General features: G+C 42.7%; 1 protein-coding gene across 1 annotated transcript in view; it reads left to right on the forward strand.

Annotated features, from left to right (window-relative positions):
- The window catches only part of avpr2aa (arginine vasopressin receptor 2a, duplicate a), a 33,477-nt gene extending 14,840 nt beyond the window's left edge, over positions 1–18,637 (forward strand). The window contains exons 3-7 of the mRNA XM_079518196.1: positions 5,157–5,524; positions 6,718–6,963; positions 10,267–10,413; positions 13,228–13,852; positions 16,037–18,637. Of these exons, the coding sequence (XP_079374322.1) occupies positions 5,159–5,524; positions 6,718–6,963; positions 10,267–10,413; positions 13,228–13,852; positions 16,037–16,239 (1,587 nt within the window). The 5' untranslated portion in view covers positions 5,157–5,158 and the 3' untranslated portion in view covers positions 16,240–18,637. The remainder of the gene's footprint in view (positions 1–5,156; positions 5,525–6,717; positions 6,964–10,266; positions 10,414–13,227; positions 13,853–16,036) is intronic.
- The last annotated feature ends 263 nt before the right edge of the window (positions 18,638–18,900 follow it).

The raw sequence follows: 18,900 nt of genomic DNA on the forward strand, positions 1-18,900 counted from the left end.
CATTGTGGGCGGGAACCCCTTTTGGTGTTTTAAACATTATGTTATAATTTAGCTATTGAAAAATAGCAGATCTACAAGCTCATAGCGCGCCACCGAGTGGCGCGCTACGAGCTTGTAGGTCTGCTATTTTTTTTAAATCGTGAAAATTTAGAAGGATTTTTTCAGGATTTAGAAGGATTTTTAAAAGTTCTGAGGTCAGGCCTAAATGGGTCAAATGATAAGGGACAATATCGGTGGCACCCAACTGTATGCACTCATCTTCCGGTGCTGGAAGCAATCCCTACCAAACGTTTTCATAGAGGTCCTGCCTGTCGAAGATCCTAGTCTTCTCTCCATATACAATACTCCATTATACGTCCCTAACCTCCAGCTGTGTACCTCACTGTCAAGACAGCAAGTACTGTGTGCTGCCTCTTCTTCAAAGAAACACTCATGAGGCCAACCCAATTAAACAAAGAATGGCAGACCTATTTCTTTTGGGTATTTTTAGGATGCCATGAGGATGCGGTTCAAAACTTTGCTTGTGGTCCAGAGTTCAGAAAGGGTTGAGAACTACTGCTATACAGGATAAACTCAGAGTAGCAAGATAGGAAAGGGGTAGAGAGAGATGAGAAAAGATATGTGAGACATAACGGGAGACAGATTTGAACTCAGTGCATGAATTATTAAATTAACGTATGCACTAATTGGTCACGGACCAACAGGTACCTCAGAATTACAGACCTATTTCTATACTGTACTACTTCAGTTTTTATTTAAATAAAGTTTCTCAAGGTGGTGAAGGGAAGAGGCTGTGAAGTGTTCCACTTTTATGTTTAAGAATCTGCATCTGGCATTAATCAAAGTTTAAATGTTTTGAGAGTTGAGCGTGCCACTCACACGAGAAGAGCTATGAGACTTGACATGGAAATTCAATAGTTAATTACGGTTGTTAATGAATGCGTTACTTAACTGAGACAACAAACTTGAACAGGACGTGTTGCGAAGCAGCACCTTGAGGTGATTAAAGGACAGAAGCATGTTATTCATGAGAGCGGATGTTCCCATTTTTAATTGAGTATGTATAAGAATATGCGCCTGCATACTGTGTTACATTAAGTTCTGTAGTCTTTTTGGCGACACCTCTTGTAGCTCCGTTATCGTGATAGCGTTTGTCTATACAGAACTACCGCTCAAAAATGATTGCTGCAGATAGTCAGAAACAGTATTTTGTTCAAAATTGATTTTTTTGTACGGATGTCATTTTGGCATGAGTGTCCAGGACACCCGCTGATACAAAAAAATAGTGTTTTGGTCTAGAGTTTCAGAAGTACTATCTGAGGTAATGGGAACTAGAATTCCCCTCTTGCCTAATATTTTTTTGTTGAATGATGATTCAGCGATTGGGTTGACATAGACAATGCCACGTAGAAGACTCCTGCTCTTAGGGCTGACAGCTGCAAAAAAAAAACTGCTCGTCCTAAGATGGAAACCCCCCCATAAACTTGAGGTCTCACAATGGATCCTCTCATTAATGGACATGATATCTCTGGAAATCTCTGATGACTGTTATTTTGTTTTCTTCTTTTATTTTTCCAATGGTAAAGTACCTGTCTTGCTTAATTTTTTTTTATGTATTGTAATATTTTATCTGTTTTGCTGTTCAACCTGTAGGGTGGGGGGGGGGGGGGGGGGGGGGTGGGGTGGGGGAAACCCCTTTTTTAACAAAATAAATAAATAAAAACATGATCACAAAAAAAAAATGAAAACAAAAAACCCATTTATGGCAAATGGTTTGGTTACTGTGAAAAGTATACCAGTGAAAGAGTATATCAAACAAAAAATTGAAAAAGTTACACTGTATGACATTAATCAAAGTTTTAAAAGATCTGTGAATCGTGTGTGCCAAACCGTGTGCCAAACCATAAACACAACAACAACAACAACACCACTCCTAAGAGCAACAACAACAATATACTACTGTTGTAAAACTCAACTCAACAACACCCCTTACTTTTTTTAATCACTTCAAGTGATTCTCGCTGTTTTGCTCCAGATCATTTGCAGTTTCTCCCAATTTTTCTTTCACTTTCAATCTCCGGATTGCTCCCAGCTGTCCTACATCCGTAATCCATAAATATACACTCTTTGATGTGTGGAAACAATGTTTGGGCGAAAATTGGTTTAAACTGATCTGCTTATTTTAAGTGAAATGCTGTAAATATGTAATAATTCTTCGGCTGTCTACTTTTTTTGTTACAGTCTATATGGGCCAGTAACATAGCTAAATATAAATTGTTTCTAAACAATTGTTTCTACTAAGAACATTCACACAACTTAATATACGTAATATGTATACGTCTTATCAAAACAATCAAATGCTTTCTCACGGAAGTAATTCCAGTGATAATAGCATTTAAGCATTTAATAATGATGTAATTAGAAAATGCAATATATGTGCCCAAAACATACCCAAACAAGGAGGGTTCTTCCTATTTACATTTTGACATATCACATGCATGGTGCCGTTTCCACATCATATTACAGTAGTTCTCAAAGTGGAGTCTGGGTCAGGGGTCCTTAGGGTATTCCAGGGGGTCCCCAGCTAAATGATTGATATAGATTAGGAACCAACTGGACCCTTAAAGGTCTGCAACTCAGTGTACAAATGTAACTCTAACCTTAAAGGCCAGTACATGCTCCTTCCAACGTCAGAAAAGACTTCTGTTCCTGTCGAACAGGATTTCTGAACTAGTTCGAACAGTCACATCTGGGGGTGCAGGAATTCAGAGAAAAGGTTCCGGAAACATCGGAAAGCGTATGTATTGGCCTTTTATACGGGTCCGTTCGGTTACATTTATACACTGTAGGAGTTACATTTGCACTGAGGATTTTACAGTGTAGATTGCGGTCCCAGAGATTAAATAAACTTGAGCTTGGAACGATGCAAGTTGGAAATGCATGCTTCACCCAGTTATTATGTCTGTGTCCCTTTTATGCCCATATATGGAGTTCTTTGTCAGGCATGCTCAAATATGGAGTCTATGCAGATGTCAGAACATCAATATGATGTCAGAATAGGCCAGCTCCATATATAGATATATGGGTGATCAGGTCCAGAGCCCGGGCAGAGGTTTCTGTGGTGGTTCTGGACAACCGGCTATCCGACGGACACGACACCGGGCACTGCACTCCCTGTAGGGGTGTGGAACGCGTTTGTCAAATTTGAAGTGGGGCGAACGGTTCTCGAGTTACGTGGATTACAGACGTACACACGTACATTGGTACTTTGTACTTGGTGCATTTATAGATAGATGTAGATCAATAAATCAAATATAAACTACTGTCTGGCCTATGCTTATCAAACTGGAGGTCCTTTGAATGAAAAGGTTTGAGGAACACTTCCATATAACAGTAGATGCATTAAAGAAAAAGTGTTGAGCAAGACTCTCAACACATAGGTCAGGACAGCCTAGGGGCAATGACCCAAAGTTCACCAATAGTCAAACATAAACTAACTCTCACAAGTCTGAGGGTAACTTGAAACTTTAGAAAGTTTTTATAATCATACAACACTGACACGAACAAACAAGCAGCTTCCGATGTTGTCTTTAATAATCCCAACAATTTGTCTAGTTTTGTTGATAAAAGCCTGAGCATGCAACGTCTTATAGACTTTACATGCTACTGATAACCGTTAACAGCCTGTCTTATCTTTACAACCATCTACAGGTAGCATCTCAGAATGTTTTTATGTCAGAGTTGAACTTCTGGGACAAACTGAGTTTGCTGAGTTCGCCACAGACTTTGAACCTGTCTATTACACGCACTCATATAGACATTCAAATTCTTCCTTCAATCTTCACTCTTCATAGTGAACAGATCAACCAGGTATGTTCATATAAATATCTAGGAGTAGAAATAGATCACCTACTGTCGTGGAAAGATCAGACTGAATCAGTGTGTAAGAAAACAAAGCAAAGAATCTATTTCCTTCGCCGTTTAAGATCCTTTGGTGCTAGTAGACGGATTCTTCTTTTGTTTTTCACTTCTGTTATTATGAGTGTTCTTCAGTACTGTAGTACCACCTGGTATGGATGCTTGTCTCTAGCCTTAAAGTTACAGATGCTGCAACTAAACATTTGTTCAAAGATTGTTGGACAACCACTTCAGAGGCTCTATACATCCACGTATTATAACAGCATCCTAAGGTTAGCAAGGAATATCACCTCTAATACTAGCCATGTCTTGTATGGAGAGTATAGGTTGCTGCCTTCAGGAAGGAGATATGGTGTTCCAGCATACAATAAGGTCAGACTGAAGAGGTCTTTTGTCCATCAATCAACTCTGAGGCTTAATCAGGATTTTGGCCAGAACTAGACTGAGCTGTGGACATTGCTTTCTGCCCTTATGTTCTCTATGTATGTAACTGTATTTTATTTCTATTTTTTGTCCTGTGTTATGTCAAATGTGTATATGTGTTGCATACAAGGCCGCTGGGTCGCAAAACGAATTTCAGTGCGAACTGACAATAAAGTAATATATCATATCATATCATATCAATCTTCCTTTACCTCACAAACTTCCTTTGGGCTATAACTATCGATTATTTTCTTAGAGATGATTCAATTACTTTTTCCATTAATTGAATTATCGAGAAGCTTGATTTATTTTTCAACAACAGTTGGCTATAAATAACCATGAATCGATTATCCGCGTAAATTGTAAGCCCTATTTTATACTTTGTTACACAACCGTGGATCACAGTGCAAAAATCTACAAACTCACAAGAGCTTGTAGATTGGCTATTCTCACTACTTTGAAAGTTTACAAAAAATTAGTTTTTTATCCTCTGGGATATATACTATTATCACAAACTCGCCTATAGGATCTCCCCTTTACACGTTAATCCAGTGTAAATCAGCTCCTATTGAGTCTCGGTTTCCATTACAGACCGGTTACACCTCACACAGTTAGGCGTTAGCTAACACTGAAACGCTCCCTTGCAGGGCCGTTTTGATTAAACATCACATCACCTATCGGGGGCATAACCGCTATCATAAGACCTGTAGGCTACTATTATGTACTATGTAATCTCCACAAACAACATACTGTACTGTATAGCCAGTTTTCCTTTTTTACATTAAGAGTAAGACATATTTGTCTCTGTCTTCCAGGCATGGAAAGCATTGGCGGGGAATCCAGCTGGGATGGGTTATCCCTCTCCTCTCTGACGGCAACAGGACAGACCAACTTCACATCCGCCTCACTCTTCTCCGATCTGACCTCCCTCAACAGCTCTCACAGTGCAGGCTCGTTTTTTGGGATCTTCCCCGAGAATGCCACCGCCACGCCGCCTACTGCGCCTAGGAACGAGGTCCTGGCCCGCGCCGAAATTGCAGTGCTGGGACTGGTGCTGGCTCTCACAACCCTGGGGAACGGTTTTGTGCTGTGGGTGCTGCTGAGGAGAAAGAAGCAAAACGCACCCATGCACCTGTTTATGGTCAACCTGTGTGTGGCTGACCTGGTGGTGGCTCTGTTTCAGGTGAGCTGCCTGTTGAAAAGATAAAAGCCCCCCCGCCCTTTGCCACTTGAACTGGATCCTTTTCAAGGGGTGAAAATGACACGGCAACGTATACTTTTCTCACGGTCATGTGTCAGCTTGATTTATAGCTCGCTTAGTACGACCGCATACAACGGTGCATAAATTAGGTATAAGTATTTGATTCATTGCCCAGGCTGCAGGGAATTGTATATAGCCTCTATCAGTGGCCGTATAGCCATACATTACGTGGCATGCAGTACTACAGTATACTATGAAAAATCTACTCGTGCTAATTAACATTAAAACAAATTCTTACACTACTAATAGACTAAAAGCACCTCTTCTTCATGACAGTGATGTAAGCAGGGGAGCTGCTTGGAGTTCTGAGCTCCATGGCAAAATATCAGTCTGGAAATGTTTATTAAACAATGACATTTGTAAACCACCGCAACTCTGTTGGTCTTTATCGACGCAGGGTTCTTGAGGCCTTTCCAAACGGTCCCCCCCAGAGTTGGCACCAAGTATAACATTATTATTATTATCCTCCACAATTACCCCAGGCTTTCTATTGATATATAGAGACTCTGCTGTGAGGAGGAATTCATTCAGCTTAGCCGTTTAACACCTTAGGCATAACTACTATATAAATCAGGATAGGCAATTTACTTCTCAGAAAGTGTGTAGTGACGCCTTTCTTGAAACTCCAATGTGTCTTTCTCCCCTTCATCTTTCTTACGGTCTTCACATCGATGCCGTGTGACCTACATACCCTTTTTTCACCCCCTATAGTATGCAGTATAGTCTAGAACGGTTTTCATTTCAAGTTTAGCCATTAAGCAGTGGATGGACCCAGATAACTCTGAGTGTACAAATGGAACCAAATGGACCCCATTTGTACACTCTTGGGTATTACAGACCCGTAAGGGTCCATTTGATTCCTAACTATCAATCGTTTAGCTGGGGACCCCCCCTGGACCCCCCTCAAGAACTCCTGGGGGTCCCCAGGGCCCATTTTGAGAACCTGACCGATAAGACGGAAATAATCATTTACAACGGTTGCCGTTTTTAGAATACGAGTAAAGGAGGAAGCAATTAGCATTTAGCTAACTGGAATGCTAATTTATAACTTATTTTTACATTTTGCCAGGTGACACTTGTCCAAGGGGTCTGAATGTGCATTATTTTTCTTCCAGGTTCTTCCCCAGTTAGTGTGGGACATCACAGAGCGATTCCAGGGCCCGGACCTGCTATGTCGCTCCGTCAAGTATATGCAGATAGTGGGAATGTTTGCCTCCTCTTACATGATAGTCGCCATGACGGTGGACAGGCATTATGCCATCTGCTGCCCGCTGCAGGCCTACCGCGGTGGGACCGTATCCCGCTGGAATACCCCGATCATGGTGGCCTGGGCTCTGGCTCTGGTCCTCAGCTTACCACAGGTAAGGAAGAAGCCATACACACACACACGCACATGTACATGCACACAGTCCGCACATGCGCGCACACACACTCGCACACACACACACACACACACACACACACACACACACACACACACACACGTAGCCTAAGATTTAGACTCTCATAGATGTATTTATCGATTTTGACATTTTCAACCTACGAGAGTCTAAGGCCCCATTTACACTGGCAGCCAAATTCAGCCTGAATCAGATCTGTGCCACATCCAGATTGGAATCTGATTTGTTTAAATAAGTCTAATGCAGACAGGCCACATACAAGTCACATGGAATCAGATTTTTTCCAATGTGACTTCTGTCTCAGTCACATCCACATCTGTCTCAATCCGAATGCAACAACCTGATCTAAATCAGATTCCATGTGACTTGTTTGCGTTTAGACTTATTTAAACAAACCGGATTCCAATCTGGATGTGGCACAGATCTGATTCAGGCTGGATTTGGCTGCCAGTCTGAACACGCATATCAGATCTGGTCAACGGCATGCAGTGTGAACGGTCGGGCCAAAATATCAGATTTGAGAAATAAATCTGATTTGACTGGATGTGACTGCAGTCCAAATGAGGCCTTAGGTATCCTGAGCGCAGAACCCGCTGCCTCCGTAGCTACTCTGATCATGTACAAATGCTAAATCTAAGGTGCTTACCCTACTGCCCCACTTGTCAGGTTGGCTTGCGTCTAGCGTTTAAAACCCGTAGGTCCGTAGTTTTCAATAAAAAAAGTGTTTGATCCACTCTGTCTCGGAATCTGTCATCCATTTTAGCAGTAGGGTAAGCACCTTAGGGGCATGATACCTTAGACTCTTGTAGATTGAAAATGTCAGAATTGATAAATTCATCTACGAGTCTAAATCTTAGGAGCGCACACACGCACGCACACACACGGCTGAGTATGGGAAGGGTTGCCAAATCTTTTCAGCTCAAGATCTAAAAGAGAACTTGTGTCTCCCCGGCAACCAATCTTACCAAATGCATTATGTAAGGGATAATATCTGGCTAGGTGGTCATTGTCGGGAGATAATTCACCGACAGGGAGTTTAACTCCCTGAAGGAGAATTATATCCCGACAATGACCACCTAGCCAGATATTATCCCGCTTATTACATGGCAACCTAACATAAATTAACACATTGACCCAAAACACAACAAAAAAAGTATTCCATAAGTTCACACTGGCTGCGTCTGCCCAGCTGCAGGGCTGGAGCACTGTCGGAAAACAAGGAAGTGAGTTGATCAAATAGAATCCATTTTCAGGTCCTGCTTCGTCTATTTCTCGCTGAAATGTTTTCAAAAACATTTTTGAGAGCAATGTTTAGCTGTAAATGTCATTGTGTGTCACTAGTGTGTGTGTGTTTACATGGCTGTCATGTTGGAAACAGCAGTAAATCAAGCGGGGCGCAGCCACGCAGCTGGTGCTCAGAGGGTTTGATTAGGCAGCGGTCTGTTATACAGCGGAGCGGTCATTATGATGAGATAACTCACCGCTGAATTAAGCGATTGACCAATCAGAATCAAGCATTCAACCAAGCCATGTAAGAATATTAATTAATTAGTTACATAAGCCGTATTTCAAATATGGGGGGAAAAAATTTAATAAAAAGCTGATGTGATGGTTGGGAGTTAGAAGATCTGATATGTACACTATTTAAAATAAATAAATATAATGATAATGATAATTTTATAATTATTATTTAATTTAATTTTTTAATTTTTTTGGGGGGGGGGGTCTTTTGAAAACATTTCCAATAAAATAAATAAACATTGTACAAGACGTTCAAAAAGAGGATATTTACTTGCACCACAAAATGGGTCACAAGCCCATGTTTGGGAAACCAAAGTTGGGGTGCAACCGTGCAGACAGCTGTAGTGACTGCTGTAGATAGACACCCATGCCGTGATAGGTAATAAGACCACAACAGGACATCTCCCGCTCTTGACTCGTTCAGTAGAATTCAAGATGTCGGGTCTATTTTTAGCACAAGCTTAGGGTCAGTTATAATGGGGGAGGAAATTAGGTAGTCATGCCTTTCCTGTGAGCCTTCCTCATGCCTCTCCTGATTGCTAGGGGTGTCACAATTATTACATAATTGTCTAATTGCAATTATTTTGTCATAATCATCATAATCGTTACCATGTTGAAAGATGTTCATACAATGACGATAGTAGATGAGCTATTTCCGTTATTTTTAAGTGTAACATTTATAGAAATGGCAGTCATTTCTTGGTATATTTCAGTTATTTGTCATATCTATCCATGGGTGGAGTCAATGGGGGTGCAGGGTGGGCACCCAACCCGTGTGACCGTGGGTCGCGACCCACGGGTTTAAGAGACCGGCATCACTATGGTTACAATGCTGTAAAGCAGGTCGTCTCTGGGTGACTAACGTGCCGAAGCTATGAAATGAACTAGCCTACTTATTTCCGCAGTTTTCTAAAGTGCAAAGGAAACACTGACAGCAATCGGGTAAATAAACAAACTTGCAGGATTGCAGTGTCCTGTCAATGCCGGTTGTTGTTGTAACTTCTGGCTTCTGACTGTAGTTTGTAATCATCTCTCTTATCATGAAATGATGACTCGCTGTACGGCTGTAGTGCGTGTGTGCGTGTGCGTGCTGCTGTACTACATAAATAACTCGTTTTCAGGGGTTAGGGGATTGTAAAAAACGCAAAAATAATAAAATAAAGGCCAAAAAAATCGTGGGATTCCATCCCAATGTTTCACACCCCCTGGGGTCAAGTTAAATTAAGCCACGCCCATGTATCTACCCTGTGCACTTTTTATTACGAAACCTAAAAGGCAAAACTAATGAACTTCCCGTTGCAATTAGATTATTAGAAATGCAGACTCACTCCTATAATCTTCCGCTGTAGTCTGAAAACTCACCTCCTCATCTTAGCCCATAGCACTTGCCGTAGCACTTGCACTAGCCTCAATGACCTTACAGTCGTATGCAAAGGCTAAACTAATGTAATTTTATCTATACATTTTATGTATACTCATAGTTTCATTGTACAGATATTCTACTGTTAGACGGATAGGCTCTCAGCTTGCTTATGATCCTTGATGATTATTTATATGTATTTAATGTATTACCATCTGTTGCTCTTGCTTACTGTAAATCGCTTTGGATTAAGAGAATCCGCCGAATGCCTAAATTATAAATTGTAACAGGCAAACAGGAATGTAATTTCTATTCATAATGTTCCAATTTCAATAACACAATAAAATCATTAACCGCAATTATTTTCGGTGGTGCTCTGCCAGGTGTTCATCTTCTCCAGGATGGAGGTGACTCCCGGGGAGTTTGAGTGCTGGGGTCACTTTGCTGAGGTGTGGGGGCTGAAGGCCTACGTCACCTGGATGACCGTGGCGGTCTTCCTGCTGCCTGCACTCATTATCACCATCTGTCAGGTAATCTAGAGGTGTGGAATTATGATGAGCTCTTATCACCGGAAGGTTGCCAGATACAGCTTCCACTGAAGTCCCTTAAAAGGGGAATGCTACTCGTCTTACTATGTCAACTCATTAATAGACCTTAGAGTTGTTGTGTGGACATAATAAAAAGGTCGCCAACTTCTGTTTAGCCTAGAACTGGCGGTCTAGAACTTGGGGCCATGTGATCAGTGACATACAGTAAGGAAGGTGATCCCTACAGGTTTATGTCATTTTGCATACATAGCATTCATTGTAGTCGTCTTTTTGAGGACACCTCTGGTAGCTCTAAATAAGACAATGAGGTTGCGGCGTTGCGCATCAATAATGGGTTTTCAAAGTGAGTGTGAGAGAGAGTGGTAGGCTATACCCAAAGTCCAATATACATATCAAAAGTAGGAAATATCAAAAATGGAGGACAAAGTACTCCACCTTATTGGCACACACCATTAAACGAACACAGCTATGAGCCTTCATCAGAGCCTGACCTCCGGTAGCTCTGTCATATGGTCTGTTCTGTTGGAATGGCGATTCTCAGAATTCAGTTTGAAACGAAGCCACAGAACACCGCCCAAAAACAAATGTTTTTGGGCTACACTACAGATGTAGTGTAGTGTTCTAGCACAGATGATATTTTGGAATGCAACAACGTCAGAAATTGCACGTATAAAATAAAAAATAAATAAATACAGACAGACATTTCCAATGCCTGCTTCATTTTGACGCGAGTGTCAGGGATAGACAAGTTGTCAAAAAACTTGTAGAATGGTTATTGTGAAAACTATACCAGTTAAAGATTAGGTTAGGCCTATATCAAAAATAATTTTGTATAATTGAAAAGGTTATACAGTATCAATTTAAAGTATGGACTCTATATTTCCATTTCTACATCCTTTTCTCTAGAATCAGCAGGAATCTAGAATCTGCAGGAATCACAGCATTGTAAATGCGTTTTCAAAAGAATATTCCAATTCAAGACTATCAATGTGTGTGTTATTTATAAAATATGCTTAATTTAAACAAAGAAAGTTGGAGAACTCTTGTACTGGAGGATCTAGTAGAGAGCCCTGAGTGGCCCTGGTCAACTAAGTGTATATATATAGGATTTAAGTGGTTAATAAATCAATTGTTTATATTCTATTCATTGTGCAGGGGCCGCACCATCTTGGAATTGCATAACACTAGTGGCTGCACTGGGAAGCTCACCAATGCAAATGCATAGGGTCAAGAAGGTCATGGCTGTAAAATAAATACAAATTTAAAAATAACTACCCTGTCCATAAAACAATAAAATATTGACAGACTGCTGGCTGAACTCTCAGCACCTTAAAATATCCATCCTGGAACCCATGGCTATGATGATTACATAAAGCAATAGTATCCGACAATCAAGTTGGTTGTGAATGAAATGCTTTGTTTGCACGGAGAGGGGGCAGTTTGGCCGCCAGGGCCGTTCAATAAACTGGTGGCAGTTTGTGGTGCTCGCTGAATGATCGTCATTAGACAGTTAGTGTTATATAGCATCCTGGGGAAAGGAACAGCCAAGTTATACTACGTCGTACAACGGTGTCAGTGTCTCACACACACACACACGATCTACAAGCTAACAGCACGTCCCATTGCCGCGCCTTGTTAGCTTGTAGATCGGCTGCTTTTGGCGCGCGACACATGTCATATGGTGAAGTATAAATCAGGCTTAAGCATTCTGGGCTGCCTCCCATGCTGCTCTATTTAGGGAAAGATATGCTCAGGGTTCAACTATTTCCCTTAATTAACACGGCAGTGGGAGGAGCAGTCCGAAGATCTGCATGGCCGCTTTAAAAGAGCCGCTTTAAAAAGAAAAAGCCAAACGTGCCAGATATATTACCCAGTTGTGGAAGACCTGGCTCTGATATATTCTTCATATTATTTCATGTCAGGTGTATGCAGCAGAATTCCTCAGGCATGAAAAGTGTCTGCTACTGCCAGACACGTCAGATTCAGCGTGCGTCATCACGATTGAAGCTGGATGGCAACATACTGTGCAGTATCATGTAGCAGTCAGTCAGTGTTGGACAGTAACAAAGTACATTTACTTCAGTACATTTTTGAATATGTGTACTTTGACTGGAGTACTGGGGTTCAGGGGTTGAGTACTCTGTCTACCACTGATGGCCACATACAGTATCATGTAGCCCAGTGCCCGTGAAATCCTGCCTCCTGTGAGAATGTGTTCCTCCCTGTGACATCTGTGCATGTATAAAAACAGAGAGAAAAATAAATCAGGCATGTGAGACGTCATGGGAGGAACGGTTCTGCTATATTTAATAAAACATCAAGCATGGGTGAATTGTCTATTATTAGATATAATTTGAGATGACGGCTGCAAATAATAATTGAAGTTGCTCAGCAATGGTTTGTATGAAAAAGATGGCGCATACACAGCCTGCATTGTTTTAACAGATGGGAGGCATAATGTCATAAAGTCATAATGTCATAAACTTTCCCGTCATTCCCTAGAACATAATCAAGGAATAATGCAGAAATAAATAAATAAAAACAAGGAAATTAATCTGGACCATGTTGGCCATAATACATTCATATCAGTCCCTTTGCATCACTGAAAGCGAATATACTCAAATCCTGAGCCTTGGAGGATTGGATCTCTATTTTTATCCTAATTCTACATCTCAATATTGTTGTTGTTATTAGGTTGTGTTAGTAGTTAGTTAGTAGCTGTAGGAGTAGTGACAGATAAACCTCCTTGATTTACATTCGTAGCAAGTAAAACCTTCAAACGTGCGTCCCTTTCAGATAAGAATCTTCCGGGAGATTCACAACAACATCTACCTGAAGTCAGAGAGGGTGGTGACGGCTGAGCTGAAGCGGAACGAGGTGGTGTTCCGCTTCAACAGCATCAAGAAGGAGGAGAGGAGGAGGTCGTCGGGAGGGGGAGCGACGAGGGACACCAGGAGAGGTTCCGTTCTGAAGGGCGTGAATAACAACCCCTCGGGCTCTCACAATAACACTCACAGCGGCCAGGCGGGGGAACGCTATGACTATGCGTCGCCCGTCACTCAGTACAGCAGCTGCCATGGAGAACACAACACAGCGGGCACACAACAAGGACCACTGATTGCTGTGGAGAACCACGCGGATGTCCCCACCGCCGCTGTGACCACTCTGTGTTGCGACTGTCGCCGCGGACCTGCCGCTGAGTCTTATGCCTCCTACGAGGTGGAGCCCGCTGGTTGCCACCGGGGATCACCTCGCACCTCCCTGGCCCCCAGCGGTCCGCCCCCCAGCACCCCCATCACCAAGGCCATGTCCAAGACGGTGAGGATGACGCTGGTCATCGTGCTGGTCTACACCATCTGCTGGTCGCCGTTCTTCATTGTCCAGCTGTGGGCCGCCTGGGACCCCAACCCCCCAGACCAAGGTTAGTCTGAACCAGACCTTTGTGGGACATTTTCTTGCAAGAGGATGTATTCGTGTTTACCTCTGACAATGAGGTCATGTTTTCACCCCCGTCTGTCTGTTCTGAACAGATTTGTCCAAAGTTTGCTCCTGGGCCAAGGTAGAATTGATTAAGGTTTTTCATGCAATTGGCCAAAAGGGGGTATGGTTTTGAGCAATAGGAACTGTATAACTTCTTCCCCCTCTCTCCACAGTCCACAGTATCACATGTCTTCTGGCCTGGCCCCAAGCGCTGGGGAAGAGCCAATTAGCGCCTGCGCTCAGGGCCCAGGCTGTGATTGACAGGCGCCGATTGGCCATTCCACCTTTTCGTTTCTGCAAAACGCCCTGATGAAGCAAATTTATATTATTATATATTTCTTAGAATTGACGAAATTGCTTGATAAAAATGCTTTAGTGGGAGGGAGTGCAGGTCGCAGCAGCTCACACAGCTGTCAGCAGGAGAGTGGGCCCTTGTATTTACTATTTACCATTCACACAGCTCACTAGAAGAGATCAAATGCTTATTGTTTTGTTCTGTAGCCAATTATAATCTGACAGTCAGGGCAGGGCAATTCGGTCTATCTGTGTGCTTCGCTGGTGTCGCACGTATTTGTATGCTGTATGAATGTTACACAGGGATTTAAATAAATCTTTCTATAATCTCTTATAACGTTGTATCTGAGTCAAGGTTTTGCTGATCTTTTGAGAGTTTCAATTCCGCTAGACTTTTGGACTGGCGACCATAAATTAAGCAAGGATGTCCACGTCAGCCCACACAGCGCTTGGGCGGGGGCAGACCGATTGGCAGAAGACATGATAATGTGAATTCACGTGACCGGGATGGTTTACCAGGCTATCTCTCACCTGCCTTTCCCATCAAATAAAGCAGATAATTTCACTGAGTGCACCTTTCTCACAGTCCAGGTAGTCCAAAGCGATCCAATTTTGTCGGTCTTTGACTCCAAATAGGATTATCTTCATTAAACCAAGGACACTAGCCAGTCGTGATACCAATGTATAAGATACAGGGTTCGGGTAGGGTCAAATAGAATGACAGTTTGACAGTTCTGGCCACAGTACAATTCTAAGAGACAGAGAGCATCTGCTGATGTATTTTCTGGCAGCCAGTTGTGAACCATGGATAGTGGAGCCAAAAGTCAGGTTACTGCAGTCAGTGGGGCTACATTACAGAGTGACTGGGTTTTCTGTCCCTCTCATCTGAACATAGGAACAAAGCCCCCATGGCTAAGATATAAGCAGTTTACTTCCCCTGCTGCTTTCACAATCCAGCCAGATGTGGTCATGTCATCAATAAATGTTTGGTGCCAGCAGCACGCACACAGAGTTCAAATACATTGCAGGCAAACAGAGATAGGTATGTACACATTCATACGTGAGTACTTGTATTGCACACTCACTCATGCCTAGGGGATATACTGTACCATCACAGTGCCAACAACCAAACCTAAACCATACTGTATGCGCACATTAACACATGTGCGTGCACACACACGCGCACACGCACGCACGCACGCACGCACGCACGCACGCACGCACGCACGCACGCACGCACGCACGCGCACACGCACACGCACACGCACACGCACACGCACACACACACACGTGGATGATAGATGTATCTGATTACGATCAGTTGTTTAGTCTGAACTCGGTTTGCACTATTCATTTTCCTGAATTGGCAATGATGAAATAAGCAGGTCCCATTCAAAACAGCCATGATAATCAGAGTTCGGAAAACTTGCCAAAAGGAAGCAGACATTGCGAGGAACATGATACAATGACCATAAACGGTTTATATTCATAGTCAACGGTGGGAGCACATGTTTATATTTGGCTCATAGGAGAGAGGAGAGGAATGATATGACCTTTTTCTTCTTCATCCACGCTTCAATACTGTACTGTAGCTGTCACTACACTCTAGTGTACTGTAAGCCATCAGTACTTAGTACATGAGCTCCCACTGGCTCTACTGTATGACTGTGTGCGTGCGTGCGTGCGTGCGTGCGAGCACGTGTACATTTGCATGTGTCAGCATCTACATGTGTTTAACCTTGCACCCCACCCCCCATACTGTATATTGTATTCAGGCTTACGTTAGTGTGCATGCGTGTGCATGTGTGTCCTCTTTGCCTGTGTGTTGTAGGTGTGGCCTTCACCATCCTGATGCTGCTGGCCAGCCTGAACTCGTGCACCAACCCGTGGATCTACACGGCCTTCTCCAGCAGCGTGTCCAGAGAGCTCCAGGGCCTGCTGCGCTGCCGGCCGCGGCCCAGCCGCCGGGGCTCCATGTACGAGGACTCCACCACCACACACACCTCCACCACTTTTAAAGACACCCAGTACTGACAAAATATGAACGCAATAGCATAGCGACACCAAAACAATACACGGTCAGGTGATCGCCATTCAAAGGGGCGAGGACAGCAGCATGTCCTTGCTGATGCACGCCCGCATCGCAATGCACCATGATGCTGCTACTGCCATCGGCAAGGACTGACAACAGAGCGTACATGCTAGTGATATCCAATGTCACCACCAGGCTCAGAGGCAAAATGGTAAATGGTGCATTTATATAGCGCTTTTATCCAAAGCGCTTTACATAGATTGTGCATTACATTCACCCATTCACACACACATTCACACACCGATGGCGGAGGAAACCATGCAAGGCACCAACCTGCAGTGCACATTAGGGGCAATTAGGGGTTCAGAGTCTTGCTCAAGGACGCTTGGACACTAACTCTGGGGGAGCCCGGGATCGAACTGGGAACCTCACTGTTCCCATCCGGCTGCTCTGCCAGCAACTCTACCCCTGAGCCCCAGGCAGTGGCTGAGGCAGAGGCAGTAACAATAATATGGGAGAAACTGCAACTGAATAGACCCGACTCAAGGAATTTAATTAACAAACAATCCAAGAAATAACAAGAGAGGATATTGTGGAGCCAGCCAGATTATCGGTGGTGTGTGTAAGTGGTTGTAATGGCATGTGTTATGTGTTGTACAGTAGGACGCAGAACCAAACAAACGAGACATGCACTGCTGGAATTGAGAGGACCAGCTTAATGTGTTCCATGGGATGCACCGGGTCCAAGTGAATCTCATAAGCACTGAGTGACAATCCACGCCTCACTACAGGCTAACGGACAGAACAGAACATTGAAGCAAACACACGGCAGTGGAGTTAGAGGAGATGTTACACACCAACCATAATAAGGACAGCAGCAGACGTCACCTGTTTCTCTCCAACCGCCCCTGGCACTGGGGGAAGGGTGGCAGTGAAGATGTCAACAGCACACCATGGAGCACCATGGATTATACAGCAGCTGTCAACAACAACATCTGCTTCAACGAATCTGTCCTTGAAGGAAACTCATAATTTATATTTTTTATTTAACGTCACTCACCCATCGAGAAGGATCCTGTTTGATCATTTGTACACTGAAACTATAAATCACCTGTCCTGAAAATCACCTGCAGGATTTGTTGCATTAATAGACTGACAGCATGCCTAATGTACAAAGCAAAACAAATCTGTGAGCTTTGTGTCAGAGGGTGAGTAACAGAGAGAGAGAGAGAGAGAGAGAGAGAGAGAGAGAGAGAGAGAGAGAGAGAGAGCACCATAGGTAGAATGAGAGAGGGTAGAGGACTGCTGTTGGACAGAGATCAGACAGGGGATTGCATGGATGTTACAACTGTTACAACTGCTGGAGCAGTCTTGCGAAAGCTGTAGTAGTTGAAATCAAATAATGTAATAATATTGCACTTTGGTAAAGCAAGGAGAAGAGATCGGAGACGGATAACTAGGGTTGGATTCATGTTCAGCCATGAAAGCAATCCCATTTCAAAGAACAATAGTGAATTGTGAGAAAGATATGCCAACACATAAAATGCAGTACAGACAGAATAAGGCCTGGAATTGAAATACAGTGTAGAAACAAATATACATGCACGCACGCACGCACACACACACACATGCACGTAAGAACACACATAGGACTGCACATACATGCATAAGCAACTCAGACACATAACCACACACAACTGAGAATCAGAAGAAAAGTTACTAAACCAGATTTTCTGCAATCGAGACACAATTGATTGTTAGACAGTATACTGTATGTGGTACAAAGTGGCACGCTCCTGCCATATGTCCCTGTGAAAGTATAGATAATGGACATTGTGAAGGACACAAGGTATGAGTCATTCAGCACAGCAGCATTCCATGTAAACTGATCAACGTTGTATGATATATTTATTGAAATTCTGAAAATGTAAGGCACATTAGTATTACATATTGTGTTTGATAACTGTTGAACGTACACCATACAATTGTGACAGGATGACATATTATATGCGTCTCATTAAAAAACAACAAGAACACGGTAAACCAAAGATTCTTAAGCTGGACTGTACATTTTCAGGTGAACGTGTTTTAAAGTGCTACCCAAGATAATGTATGTTCATCCAAGCTAAGAAATGTGTATTTATGGGTATACTGTACAGTATGTTGGAGTGGGGGGTGGGGCATTTGAACACATACTTAAAACTTTGGAATAAGATAACGTCTCCATAGTTGCTCCAAGTGCTGCCAAGTGCCTCTAATGTTAGTAGCAGTGGCCTCCCCTGCAAGATGAATCTTTATAGGATGATGTCATACAGTTCATATTAGCAGTGGTGGAAAAAGTGCTGAAATGTTTTACTTCAGTAAAAGTATCAATACTGCAATGTAGAAAAAGTCCGGGAATCAAAACATATTGGCATGAAAATGTACTTAAAGTACCAAAAGTAAAAGTACTCATTATACAGAATGTTCCATTTCATGTTTTCAAATGTATAAAAATCTATTGAAAATAGCGGATCCACAAGCTCACAATGCGTTGCAACTTCACGCATTGTGAGCTTGTAAATCGGCTATTTTCAAATGGCCGAAATGTATCGGGCTGAAGTGGTTAATGAATGTTTTGTAATAAGAATCAAAATCTAGTACTAGATTGAACTAGTAGAACT

Source organism: Electrona antarctica (assembly GCF_951216825.1).
Source record: "Electrona antarctica genome assembly, chromosome: 2".
NCBI lineage: Eukaryota > Metazoa > Chordata > Actinopteri > Myctophiformes > Myctophidae > Electrona > Electrona antarctica.